At 38.1% G+C, this 14,778-nt stretch overlaps 1 protein-coding gene across 8 annotated transcripts in view; it reads right to left on the bottom strand.

Annotated features, from left to right (window-relative positions):
- The window catches only part of nav1b (neuron navigator 1b), an 87,122-nt gene that overhangs the window by 56,165 nt on the left and 16,179 nt on the right, over nt 1-14,778 (bottom strand). For 7 of the 8 annotated variants that reach the window (XM_085407342.1, XM_085407336.1, XM_085407341.1 and 4 more), the window contains one exon: nt 41-849. In XM_085407342.1, the coding sequence (XP_085263468.1) occupies nt 41-822 (782 nt within the window). In that variant the 5' untranslated portion in view covers nt 823-849. Of the gene's footprint in view, nt 1-40; nt 850-5,348; nt 5,513-14,778 lie in introns of those variants that run through there. The other variant, XM_085407335.1, reaches the window with a different exon arrangement.

Below are 14,778 nucleotides of genomic sequence, written 5' to 3' on the forward strand. Positions count from 1 at the left end.
GTATATCTTCCTATCTTAAAAGGTGAAACACTGCCCTCACCTGAATCTAAATGGAGCAACAGCAGCCATGTTGACCTTTCCTGGCTCACTCCCTCTGCGTGGCAGGTTGAATGTTTGATGGGAAGACTTTGATTTGTTGAAAAGCTCCCTGTCAGAAGCTTCCAGCTCATAGTTGGAGATGTTCCTTACTTCTTTTTGGAAGTTCTCTATTCCTGCTGAAGATACTCCTGGTATCTCATTTCCATTTGCATTTTTACTATAAAGAAGACGTCCTCTTCCGTAGCCTACCTGAGGATTTGGTGGGCGGTGTTGCAAAGTGTTACCCTCTTGCGCATTGTCCACACTCCTCTGACGATACTTTCCAAAGGTCCAGTTCTTGTTAGTGTTTCTTCTTAACTGAAGGTCTCTCAAAGCTTTCTGGGTTATCGTGTCGCTGCGGATGTCTGATGTGTCTTTCGAGCGTGGAACTTCCCTCTTTGGTATCTGAGGGCTGCTGTAAGCTGAGCAGGTTCCATCAGCTCGCCCTGCAGCTGCTGAGCTTCTATGTGAATACATGCTAGTCTTTTGGTGCAGCAGGTTGTTCTTTAAAGCGGCACCTCTCAGCAACTCTGCAGCTCCTGAAGAACCAGAGAATGAAGAATATGTAGGCCGTCGTTTTGCGCTGTGCTGATACTGCATTGTGGGATTTGGGAGCCCACTATATTGCTCTTTGGGCTCTGCCTTTGAGACCGACATTGTGCTTCGAGGTGACGGCAGACTGGAGCTGACACCTGCGTCACTCTGCCTCCGAGATATGACTTTGATATTCACTCCGCTGCTCATGGTTGTTGACAGTCACTGCTCTGAGATCTGGAAAAGAATTCAGGAAAGACAAATACAGTACAGCAGTTACAACAAGTACAAGATAAAAATATATTTTCACAACAGCAGCAGCAATAGTAGTACATGTTTGTAGCAGTATTATGTGTAATAATAAATATTCAAATGTTTCAATATTGCCTTCTGTTATTTTGGTTTATTTCTGATTAGTTCAGTTCCAGTGTCAAGGTTGAATCTTGATTATTAAGAGGTGGGGGGTGTGGGTTGGTGTGGGATGGGGTGAGCACTTCTACTGATAAATGGCTGATATGGCAGGGCCATCAGCTAATGCATTCATCTGGGCCTCACAGGCTAAATAAGCTGGCTCAGATAAACTGTTCAGTCTCACTTCCAATTCACCTTGCATTAACCCTCTTTAATGTCTGTGGCTTGATTAGTTTATGTTTATTCAATTATCTTCAATTAAACATCTTGTGTGGACTCCTTGCCACCTACTTTTAGCCAGTTTGTGATAAACATTCTGCAGATTTTAATAATGCCACCAAACAATGACAGAGTTGGTTTTGTGTGGGGAAAAGAAGTGTTAGAAACAGAAAAATCAGTGAGCATTTATTTAATGGATGCAGACCTTTAAACATTAACATAAGGGCTAAGTCACACTATAGTACATAGGATCACAACGTCTTTGCCCGGTGACTGGACTGAATTGTTTTTGCCGTAAGCAACCAATTGCAAGTAGCTGGAGTGACCAACTAGTTGGCCAGAGATTAAGAGTGTGACTGCTTTGACTGCAAGGTCACGTGGCTGGAGGCAAACTGTCTCTAGATAATTGTGATCTTACTTTGACTAACTACAGTTAAGGTTTTCAAATAATTACTATTTAAGTAATAAATGCAACCAGACTGCCAGCACTTTGGAATCAATCTGCACCAGAGAGCAAAAACTCATCTCTGATGCCTTTTTTTGTTACAGGCTACTAAACTTAACTGGTTTCCAACTGGTTTTATTTCAGTTATATTCCTGTATGAACCAGAGTCAAATTCTTTGTTTGTGTGTACAAACATAGCCAAATTACATTTTCCACAAAATACTCTTTCAAAATCCTACTCAATAAGAGAATAGCAAATCAGTTGACACTGGAAAATCTATAGCTCTAAGTGACCTTCTTACTGTTATATACTGAAAAAATAACATATTTTTAAACCTTTCTGTGCACATCAAAATATACAAATGTTTATGTGTAGACATTTATCTTTGCTACATTGTGGATGATGGATAACGAGTGAGATTTTTATCTTACTAAATACTGTAAAACAGCTGCACATTCCAGGCTGTCTGCTTCAGAGACAGTTTCTAACCACATGACTTACTGAGTGAATACAAACATGAGCGAGTGGGAAGGAAGAAAGAGGAGAAGATGGTTTGAGGGGAAGGAGCATTATACCATTATGTATCGATTACAGCATCAAAGTAGCTTGAAGGTCTAAAAAACAGACCAGTCACCAGTTCAAATTCCTGTTTGGGGAGAAACACTAAGATCAGAAACGTCTCATGATGTTTGTGTGCCCTTGATTGCACCTCGACATGAAGCAGTGAAGCAAGAAAAAAAAATCCGGGGTTAATAATAATGAAAGGAAAACAACACTTTTTAAAAAAGATACAATAGATTAAATTGAATTGTGATCAAAATAAGAAGAAAACAATTAAACTGCCTAATTTCTAATTAATCAAAGCACCATGTGCATTTCAAAATGTGCCATATGCTTCAACAGCTTTGCCTAATGTATTCTTGGTCCTTTACCCACAACCTCCAGTGTGAAACGTGCTGTGAAAGCCAGTGGCAGACTGACACCATTTGGCACATGCGGTAGGAGGATGGCTCCTTTCAGGCCATGCCAACACCGTCTGTCCCTGTCATGGCCAGCAGACAGCACCTCTCCTCCACAGATACAATGTAGTGATTCAACAATATATACCACTTCAATGAACTCAGTGAGGATGACTTTCCTGAATGGATTGTATAGTAGGTGTTGCAGATTCACATTTTCTTTCCTAGAAAAACTTTCTGTCATTAAAGCCCTCAGTCAAAACTGGAATCCGTTTTAAGCTCGGCAACTTTAATTCTCTATATTTTTAACTATTGTCTGTGTAACAATGATGGAAATCAAAATGCCCAACCACTGAATCAGACATAGTGATGTTTCTGAACCCCTTTCAACATTGCATAAGGCTACATTCAACACCAAAACAGATAAAATTGATGGAATAATCACACATTTATAGTTCATTTAACAACTACAACAAATATTGTGCAAGTATTTGGCTATTTACATTATTGTAAATTAAAATCTAGATGGTTATCTGTTTTGGACATTTCACTTAGGGGATGATGCGCCTTGTCGCAGTTTTCTGACACAGTTTCATAGATCAAAATATAAAATTTATGGTTCGTAGATAATACAAAGAATTGGTTTCAGCCCTACGATCAGATAATTATAAAGACTATAATGGATTCTGATTAAATATACACAGAAAGGAAAATAATGAGCATGCCCTGTTAACCCTGTCAAGGCAGACGTTGCCGATTTGCAACAGTTAAAAACTAACAACCTGATTATCCACATACATATTTTATGAGTTTTTTTACTCAGAAGTACCACTGCAGGACTTGGTTGTGCATTAGCAACAAAAAACTTAATTTGAGCCTGAGAGGGTTAATCTTTCTGAATATGTACATACAAAACCTCATTTAAGCAAATGTAAGTAAATAAATAAATAAATAAATAAATAAATAAAAAACACCACACACACACACACACACACACACACACACACACACACACACACACACACACACACACACACACACACACACACACACACACACACACACACACACACACACACACACACACACACACACACACACAAAAAAAACCTCCTTTGTTCACATGACTCTAGTATCTGGGTTTTTTTTTTTTATGATTAGCAGTGGGAATGCTGCAATATACATTGGTGTAGTAGTAGTGTAGACATTCCATTAGCTACACAATGCTCATAAAAAAGTTCCTGAAATGTTTTCAAGTGCTTCATGTTTGTCTTTTAATATAGAAATCATTCATTTTACTGCTGAGTTTGTTGCACTAGTTGTTTCAGTATGTAACAATTAGTTTTTGCATTTTTCTTTTCCCAAAGCAAGGTACTTTTTGGCATTTCAAAAACACTTATTTTGTGTTTACTGTATTAATATAAAGTACATGCTTCCCAATAGTTTGCCGAGATTCAGTTTTGCAAGTGCTCATTCCATTAATTTAGTCTAAAGTGATTAAACATGTGATTTTAGTCTAAATAAATAACTGTTACTAGTAGTAGTTTTAATGATAGTTTTAAATAATATTTGGTAATAAAATCTGCACAATACTTCCATGTGTTTTATTGGGTTTTTTATGTTTTACTTGAGTGATGCCTTGAAACCCTTATACGTACACTGAAAATAAGGAAAGTTTAACCTGTCAAGGACAAAAACGTACAGAAAATTCTACATCAAGACTTGTAATCATAGCTTTCCTACTTTTGTTAAGCCTCGATTTACAGGTTGTTGGCGTGGTGGTTAGTGCTGTTGCCTCATAACAAGAGAGTCATGGGTCCAAAACCACAATCTGGCTAGTTTGCAGTGGGGTCCCTCTGAGTACTCTGGTTTCCTCCCACAGTTAAAAGTCATGCAGTTATTAGAGTTAAAATAAGAGTTAATTGGTGATTCCAAATTACCCATAAGTGTGAGTGCAAATAGTTGTTTGTCTCTTTGTGATAGACTGACGAGCTGCCCCAGTCCCCCTGCAACCCGGATAAAGATAGGAGGATGGAAGTTGTTGTAAATCCATTCAGTTTTTATGTTAACCAGACTCTAGACTTTGTTGAACATTATGTAATATGAAGACAACATTTAATTATTTAAGTATTTAAGTGACCGAGCAGTATTGGGGTAAAAGTTATTGAATAGTGTTGGAATAAAGTGACAAAACCGTGAAGGACTAAAATATTCCAAGAGCTCAACTTATTTCATTTAAACATGTTTCAATCATGTTTTATCAACACAAAATGCACAGGTTTATTGAATATGAATAAGTTGTGTTGATTTATCTCAGTTGTTTAAGTTTCTGCCAAAGCAAAACAACTGTGTGCAACCAATGTCCACTATTGAATTAAGTAAATCCAACATGTTCTTTTTTCAGTGTATGAGAAATACTGCTTATATGCATATGGATATGCACACACAAACACAATGGTTTTCATGTCATATTGAAATTAAAGCCACAACACACAAATACAAACAATTTAACACTGATAATTTAAAAGATTGCAAAGATAACTTATATTAGTTCCATTTTTTTATTTTTTATTTTAAGTTTTCTAAATAAATAACATGGTAGTATCCTCATTGAAAAAAGTTACATTTTTACCTATATCTCAAATAAATATTCTGTTTTAAATCTACACTGGCATAGCCAAAAGAAAATTTTTCATCTTACCTGAATAAAGAAGTGTCCAAACTTTGTGTTCCACAAAGAGACAATAAGCAGTGTGATGTGCAGGCTAACTGGCTCTCATAGTAGAGCTACACCTAATAGGGAGATCCAACTTAAGTAAGAGTGCTGTTTTGCAGAGAGCTTTGGCAAATGAGAAGTCAGTGAGAAAACTAGAGGGAAACCTTCATCTCCAACAGCTCAACAATCTCTAGTTTCTCTTCTCTTCCCCGAGGCCACATATATACACACCCACTTCACCTATTATGACCAGAGATTAGTGAGTCATACTTAAGTCTTTTGCCATTGGAATCATGTGTCACAATTTAAATGTGACTGTAAGCTTTTTATTTATTTATTTTTAAACATGCCAGTCTTTCAGCAAGCCATCATCAAAGCACCTTGCCAACTCTATGAGGAGCTAAAATTGCTAAAATTGTTCTCCAAACCTATCATCAAGCAAGAAGGCCAGACTAAAGATACTTAAACAGACCAACATCATGTCTGCAGAGGATCAGTTTACTCTACTCTAAAGTGTCCAGACTGCTCAGGAGCCCTGTACAGCTGATAATGTCAGGCCTGATAATGTACTCATAACACATCAGCAGATTAAATTTCAGGAAACGCCATTAATCCATTTTGGAAAATGTCTGAAATAAGGATAAAAAAAAAAAAAAATCTAGAAATAATCAACATTCAGTGAACCTTTTAAATGCTTATCAAGCCACATGTAACCATTTTATTTCACTTGCAAGGCCTAATTTTGGTGCTGGAGAAATACACAGTCCCAATCTCTTTGCTGCTCACGTTTCTCCCCATGTAGCCCAGCTCCAATAGATAAGCGCTGAATGAGTACATCATTACATTATCTACATAATTCAATTTTCTCAAGACTGTCATATTATCTACTTTTACAAGTTGCCTGATCTAATTGTTATATATAGCACCAAGGCCCAGATTCCTGATTTTCACCATTTCTTTCTGTGACCTAGCTTTCCCAAGGAGAAACTCTGCTGGGGGGAAAATGAACTGAGGTCAGCTCAGAATGATCAGCAGCACACAGATGCACACATCCAAATTTAATATATGCATATGAACTATGAAAATATGTAACTAATGGAAGTTTCTTCTTATATTTGGTGTAAGGCACAGTGTAAGTGATCCAGTTTCCAGAAGATAATTTAATCCAGTTAACAAAAAAAATGTTAAATGAAAGTTGCAAATAAAAAAAGAAAAGAATAAATAAATAATAAATAAATAAAATTTTATTTATATATCACCTTTCTAGACAGAGTCAAAAAGTGCTGCACAAAAGATAACAAATAATAAAAAAGGTAAAACAGACAATATAAAACAGGCAAAAATTAACCAAAAACAGTTTTAAAAAGGTAAGTTTTGAGTTGTTTTTTAAAAACAACTACTGAGTCCACAGTTCTTAATGTATGAGGGAGAGAGTTCCAGAGTCTCGGGGCCACAGTGGTAAAAGCTCTGTCACCCTTAGTCTGTTTTATAGCAAGTAAGCCCTGATCAGATGACCTCAGGGACCTGCTAGGGACATAGGGCTGTAGCAGATCGGAGATGTAGGCTGGTGCCAGTCCATGCAAGCCTCTGAATGTCAAGACCAGGATCTTAACACGTACTCTAAATTCAACAGGAAGCCAGTGTAGTTGAAATAGCAATGGTGTCACATGTGAATACTTGGAGGATTTTGTCAACAGCCTAGCGGCAGCATTTTGCACAGCCTGCAGATGATCCAGAGAACCTTTGCTTAGACACATAAACAAAGAGTTACAATAGTCCAAGTGTGAGGAAATAAATGCATGTATAGCAATCTCCAGTTCAGGGTGAGATAAAATAGGGCTTAACTTAGCCACACTTCTTAAATGATAAAAACAAGACCGTACCAGAGATTTCACATGCCCATCCAATGTGAGAGTCGAGTCAAAAGTCACACCTAAATTCCTGATAGAGGATTTAACATACACTGAAAGAGGACCAAGGGTTCTCACTATCTGGGATAAAAAAAATCTGTCCGCATATGAGGACTTCAGTTTTCCCCTCGTTGAGTTGGAGGAAATTTGCAGCCATTCAATGTTTGATGGAAATATCGTGATGCATGCTCAATCATCCAGGCAAGGACATCCCAAAAAGTTGGTTCTGTTTATCTAAATAAAAAGAATCAGCTTTTTGAAATAAGAGTAGCATTTGACTTATCTTGTTGCTTAATAATCAGTGTTTTGTGTTTAGCCACATTAGTGCTGTGTGACTGGAGCTCACAAAGTTAGTCAATTTACTAACTTTACACTTTCACATTTGGGTAAACTGAGTGAACTTTGATTAGCACAATGTATTCACTCATTCATATTCAATGTGAGAAGAGACACTCAGATCTGCTTTTACCCAGCCACCTCCTCCAGCTTTTCTTGGAGTGGTGGAAGAGTGGTTGTGGGGGACCAAAGCATTCCCAGACCAGGCGAGAGCCATAATCTCTACAAGTCCACGGGGCCTCTGAACCTCCTCCCATTTTGACAATCATAAAACACATTACCTAGGAGGCATTCAGGTCAAAGGCTACCTAAAACTGGGTACTTGCAATGTGTAAATGTGTAGTGGTGCTACTGTAAGCTATCTAGTAAGTGCAGAGACCCTTCAAAAGGAGATTGTTTCTGCAGTTTGTATCCATGAGCTTATCCTTTTGTTGACTACCCACAGCTTTTGGTCATAGATAAAATGGGGAAGGCAGACTGTTTGGTGAACTGACAGCTTTGCTTTCACTCACAGCTCTCTTTACACTACAATAAAGCTGTATGGCACAAGCACCATGGCAGACATGGCGTCAGTCCTTTAAATTAAATTTCCTTCTCCATCCCCCCTTACTTGTGAACAACATCCTGATAAAGTGCAGCCCTGGTGAAGCTGAACTCCCATTGGGAACTGAGTCTGACTTTTAATGCAAACCAAACACTCTATGGTTGTACCTGGACCAAATAGCCTGCAATCATGTGTCTAATACCCAATATTACACTTATAAATAATAACCAATACTACACATCTTTATGTTGGAACACTGTAGCAAAACTGCAGCAGAGTTCCAATAACCAAAGAGCCACTCAGGTTTGAATCAAGCAGGTCTTTCCTACCAACCATATCCCTCAAGGTTTCAGTGCCACTGCCACAAAGAGTCTATAAATTGGGCATGATTCAGCACCTTGCTGATAGATACCAAGATGGCCGGTGCATAAAAATAAACAAAAGCAAGGAAGTACCCCTGATGTTCACCTGTGAAAAACTGAATAGTGGACACAAGTATACCCACCCATGATTATTGCCTCTCATCTGGAACTTCTGCCCTTCTCCAGTACACTGGATCCTGATCTGTGTTGTCAGGTACACATTACTTTATCTGCACCGTTGTTTGTTTAAGTAATATGGAAGATGTAAATTTTAACAAATGACGAGTACTAGATGTTGTGGTTCTATGCATCTATCATATAAAAAACAAATCACATTTTATTCCTGTGTGTTTGATGACAAATTAATTTTAAGAACAAATTATAATTTGTTTTCAAACACGTTTTTGTGAACATCTAATATATTTACAGCAACTGTTTAAGTGCCCAACTGAAAAACTCGCCGTATTTCTATTTTGGGAATTACTGCAAGTTTTTCAGCGATCACATCACCTCCCTAATTTCAACACAATAGTTAAGTAATCCCTCCTCAATCCATCACACTGACTAACACATTTATAGCACTCTGCAGGAGCACTCATCAGCCGTGTGTCTGCTTACATAGAAAGGCATGTACATTGTTATGTAAAGTGAGTTTTGTGATCTCCAACTTCTCATCACTTCATTTAGTCTTGTAGATATTTGTTGTTCTTCAATTAGTGAAATGTTACCATGAAACTATTAACTACTGACATATTGTCTTTTTTTTTTATTAAAGCTGTACTTTGTTTTGATGTTGAGATTAGAGGGGACATTTAGGCAAGTGCATTAATCCAGGGATTTACCCTTATTAGTCACTTTATGTAATTAACCATGGTCAGTAATGCTATGGCAGGATCAACAGCATTAAAAAGTTACATATTAAGTCCATATTATCGGCCACTGGTGATGTATTGATCTATATGTTTTAAAGCTTGAGTGGAGCACTTGTCCTTATAAATGAGCATCAAATACATTCATGTTCTTGCCAAATAGGCGAAATAAATGCTTACTAATCCTATTAGAATGAAGTAAAACTCCCAGTACTGAACAGTATTTCATAGTTGCATCCCAGCATATTTTCCCTGCACTGATTTTTATGCATTTCTTGTCAACGACCAATGTGTGGCTTGCAGAGATGAAGAGGGGAGGAACTGTAATGGATATGTATTGGGGAGATGTTAACTGCATATAATAGTAGTTTATTTATGCATGGGTCTGCTTGTAGTTTATCACCTTACGTTTAGTGATTATCTTGCTAGCTTTAATGATTTGTGCAGTTCATTGATGTCAAATTCTGAGCCATTATGCAATGCCTTCATGAGGCAGAAACAATTGTTGCCAAGTGCTCAAAAACCCTATGATTTCATGATAAGGAATAATCGCCACAACCAGCAAGTATATAATGATTCCTTCTACCAAAAAATGTCAATTCAGAGATTTTTTTTTGGATAAAATGTGACTATCTTGTTATACTTTCAAGTGTAAACTATTCATTTTTTTGTTCATTTATTTCTTTATAAATGAGTTTGAACTAAATTCATTTCAGTGTACTGGATCCTATAGTGGAATTACCTAGGGGGCATCCAGGAAAACTTTCTGATGCTACAAATAAGGGATCAGAGGACTGATTACAAGCTTAAGATGAAAGTGATTGTTGGATGCAACTGTCAGCAGCAGTTCTTACAGATACTGCAAGTGCCATGTATAAAATAGGGCTCTAATTTCTGTAATTTTCTGCGCACTTGAGCTATTATGAGCTGATTTCGGTTCCTGCGCATGGAGGAGGACAAAAAAGGGGGAACAGGCGCATGATGGTAAAGTGCAAGCTGCATCCAGAATAGAAACAGCTACATTACATTGCAGATGCTGAGAAAGAGCATCGGCTCCAAATATCCACACAGACAGCATGCTAACACAAAGCAAGCCAATAACCCGGAGTGATGACAAAGCTGAGTCTATGTTGACTTCAACCCAGCAGCCTGACCCCGAACTTGAACAAATCACAAAGGCAGTAAGTTCGGTTTGCAGCATTGTGGCCTGCATTTCTACCTGTACATCTTTCTATAGTAGAATTACAGTGACAATCACTTTGTAATTGTGTTGAACTGGTTTTCAGCTTTGCAGTGTTCATACATACACTAAAAGAAAGAATGGATGTGTGCCCTCATTAGGATAGAGATTTGTGTAGCATGTGGGACTGCAGCCTACGGTTTATATTGTTAACTGGCAATTATGTGGCATCTTATGAAGTAAACTGAAAGTAATGTAACGGGTAGTGTAGCAAATTACTTTCTCCAAGAAGTAATTAAGTAACATACTGTATTATTTAGTAATTAGTTGTCGTTTAAAAAAAGTGAGTGAGGTCATTTCATGTAGACATGCCACATCATGTTGCCTCTTTGACATAAATGATTTAATTTATCTGAATTACAACAAACAAAAGTATACACAGCCCTGAAGGATTATGAGCAGTGCGGTATGTTCAGCTGTGAAATCCCTTAAGCGCACTAAAACAACCTGCTGCTGTAGTTATGCAGCTGTTATGCAACTGACACGGTTGTTTGAGGTGAACAGAAACTCCTATAGAAAAATGAAAACGTTTGCCCTGCATGCTGCAGCACCGTGATGAGTCTAAGTGTGGGCAGTTGTCTGTGATGGTTCAACAGCCTTGTGAACTGGGTTATTAGAACAGGTAGGAGGGGAAATGTGGATCAAAAATATACTTTAATCATGGACCAAAATCCAGCAACACCCAAAATAGAAACAGTGATTCAGATCATGCATAAGAAAGTAAGACATGATTTGTTACTTTCATCTTCCAGGCTGCCTGAGGTTAAAAGATTTACAAGTTTCTTTTCTTTATCCACATTCTGCTGAAACTATATGATTGATGACTGACTGACTACACTGAACTAACTTACACCATACCATGTACAATAAAGCAGATAGTTTGCCAGTGACAGTCTTTAGTTTGCAGGCATTTATTTTACATGGTCAAACTCAGAATCACCAAAGTCCTTCTTTCACTTGCCACAGTCAAAGTCACATCTGATATGACCGACTGAGCATCTGCTCATGCCATTCCCGAAAGCTGTCACCACAATCAGCTTGTCACAATAGCCAGCAGTAAAATGAAAGGCAGAGTAAAGCCAGGGTTTTCTTTTCCTTTCTCTTGACACAAACTTGAAAATTGTACCGTACGACAAGGTTCACTATGATACATGTATGGTAGTTGTCATTCATTTAAGAATTCGCTTAACTACAACACACCTTTAGCCAGAAAGGAATAAACTGCTTACAACAGTTTACAAAGTTGCAGTGAAAACTGTGTACATTAACACTGGTGAACAAAAACTCATGGAAATTTTAACCCTCTTAATCTTGCAGTGTTATCAGTCCAGATTAAAACAAGGCTGAGCTTTTCTCCTAGTAGGGTCTTAACATAATCCTAGCTGAAGCCTGTCAAGTCAGCAAACTGACCTTTTCCACAAACAGCTAAGGTTTCCACGTGAAACACAAAAAAATAGTGAAACAGTCGTGCTTTTGTTATACAGTTCTCTCTTATAATGCATTGTCCCAGTGCTACTGCACATGTGGGGTTCAGAGTTTGTGTTCTTTTCCCAGAAACTGGTGATACTGTTTAACTTAAAACACAGTCCATTGCTTCAGCCACATACCTGCCAGCAAGAGACCTCCACAGCTGCCAGATGTTCAACACAGTTCACACATCCAGCAATGTGGCGTCCTGTGAATGCTTAATAAAGAATTTGAACCTCCCTAGGTTAATATGCATACTGTTTTCACTAACAGTACACCAAAAATGCTCTTCCATCAGAATCTGCTCAGCTGAGCAGATACTGATGGAAGAATAGGGGAAGAATGGGGGGCAACTGCGCTGAAATGTCAGCGTGCCTGCAACATGTCACTCAGCAGCTGACAACAGCGACATAAATTGTAACCAGAAGACTTAAAACTGAGGCGCTGCTCTTCCTGGAGGTTTTCTTAGTCAAAACAATCATTTGTTTATTTTTATATGTGTACACTTTAACAAAAAGCAATTAGAATGAGTCATGACATGCATTAATCTTTCCGCCACGCCATTTACATAAAAATGATCCAGAAAAACCGTATGTGAGTGCACAGCTCAGCCTGACATTGTCACCCAGAAGCAGCCCACGATTGCCATCTTTGGCATGCTTCCCCTGGCAGCCATCACTGACCCTGCATAAACAACATAAAGCTAGAACATGCACAAAATGGGAGAAGTCACCCCTTGTCATGTCTGAGCTCTGACAAAGGTTTATTCTGAACACCCATTATTATATAACAGCTTTATAGGGAACACATAAAATATGTATCAAGTTTTCCGAAGCCGACATACATGTCATTTTCGGTTAGCCAAGGTGGAACATGTCTGCTACTGGAGCGTGTCTGCGGACGAGATTTTCCAAACCACACACACACACACACACGCACACACGCACACACAGGATTCAGGATGCTCTGAGACGTGGCATTTACAAGAAGGGAAAATAAATAAATAAATCTCCCTTTGAACATCATGGTCTCCAGCATTTGAAAACATCCCATTATAACGTCATTGTGCATGCGTGTGTTGTTACACCACAACTGTCGTTGTTATTGATGGTATTTGTAACTCAAAATGAGCTATTTTAGTGTTCAGTAGCTCACTGACCAGAATGCCTACACTGCTACTTCTTTTGACAGGATGATGAAAAGGAAACTACAAGGCATCTGCAAATGCAGCAGGTCTGAAAGTCTTGTACATGATGGGTACTCCCGGGAAGAGGCTAAAATATGCCCTTAGCTACATTTTATAAAAATCACCATAATAAATGTCTCACCAGAGACGACTGTTTCTGTGTTGTGTCATGATAATCCAGCAACTCTGAAATTAGTTAAGTTCACGTTGCATACATGTTAGATCTGTTTTATTTAGAATGACATCACCCACCATTAGTGTTATAGTGTTATGCCAAGCCCCATGTATGGACTCCCTTTGTAGAATTGAATTACTTTATGGTTTGCACTGTATGCATTAGTGCATGCTCACGTTGAATGGCACTTCAGTTCTGTTTAGTACAGACCAGCATGTGTCTGCGGAAAAGCACTACCAAGTACCAAATTGAAAGAAAAAAAAAAAAAGTGCTGATAGAGCATGCTTTGTCAGATTTTTTTCTTGGTTTTTTTATCCCTCTAAACATCACATTGATGTTACACAGATAGGCACATTCTTACCAGACAGCAGTTTGACTCCCAGTAATTTCAGGATTCATAATCCTCATCGTATTCTTGCCCAACTAATGTTATTCCCATAATGTTAGCAATCTAACACTTTACACTAAGATACTGAAGCTTACCTTCTAAACATCAGCATAGTGGAAGTGCCAGCATGCACACAGTACGTTAGCATGATGAGTGCAGCATGTAGCTTACACAACCACCTCACAGAGTCTCCAGGAATTTCTTTGTTTTCCACTGCATTGTGGAGGAGTTTTTCTATATCATTTGGGAAACCATTAAACATCTGAGAAGTTGTTTGTTTGCTTGTTTTTGTTTTAATCTGCCATTGAAACTGTAGCTGAGTTTTGGCCATTTGGAGATGAAAAGCTGTAAACAGTTATAAAGATATTTTCTTTCAGTTGGATTACTGGTCAATGAAAAGAACTCAATGAGCTCAGTGCAATAAACCCAATATTTGAATTTATATCAGCCTCTCAAAGAAATATCTTGAATTTTGGGCTGCTAAATACTCTGCTGAATCTAGGCCTATTGGCATTGAAGCAGCCATTAAAATCACACAACATATTAGCACACGGACTTGATAAAATGATATATTTCATTATTTTTCCCTCCTTAAAACTAAAACTCTTTAAATTTCAAAGGAAGTCTTGTCTTCCAGCACTGAAACAAGAGCTCATATTGATTCAGTCTTTGATGAGGACATCAAAAACCAAATCACGAATAATCACAGGCTACTGGAGCTCAGTGTAAACTTAGTAGATTAGCAGTGATATGGATGAGCCTGACGCAGAAGTAGCCTCCAGCACAAACAGTTATGAGTCAGCAGTATATCCCAGACATTTGCTAGGCATATGACTCCCTGTACAAGGCACGGACAATAAAAATCTTTGCAGGAATTCGTTGAGCTGTTTGACTGTGTCCTATTCCCCTCAGGCTCTTTTTCTTTTTTGTCATACACA

The sequence above is a fragment of the Rhamphochromis longiceps genome, linkage group LG5 (assembly GCF_057381845.1).
Source record: "Rhamphochromis longiceps isolate RC_006_pf linkage group LG5, R_longiceps_female_GT1.1, whole genome shotgun sequence".
NCBI lineage: Eukaryota > Metazoa > Chordata > Actinopteri > Cichliformes > Cichlidae > Rhamphochromis > Rhamphochromis longiceps.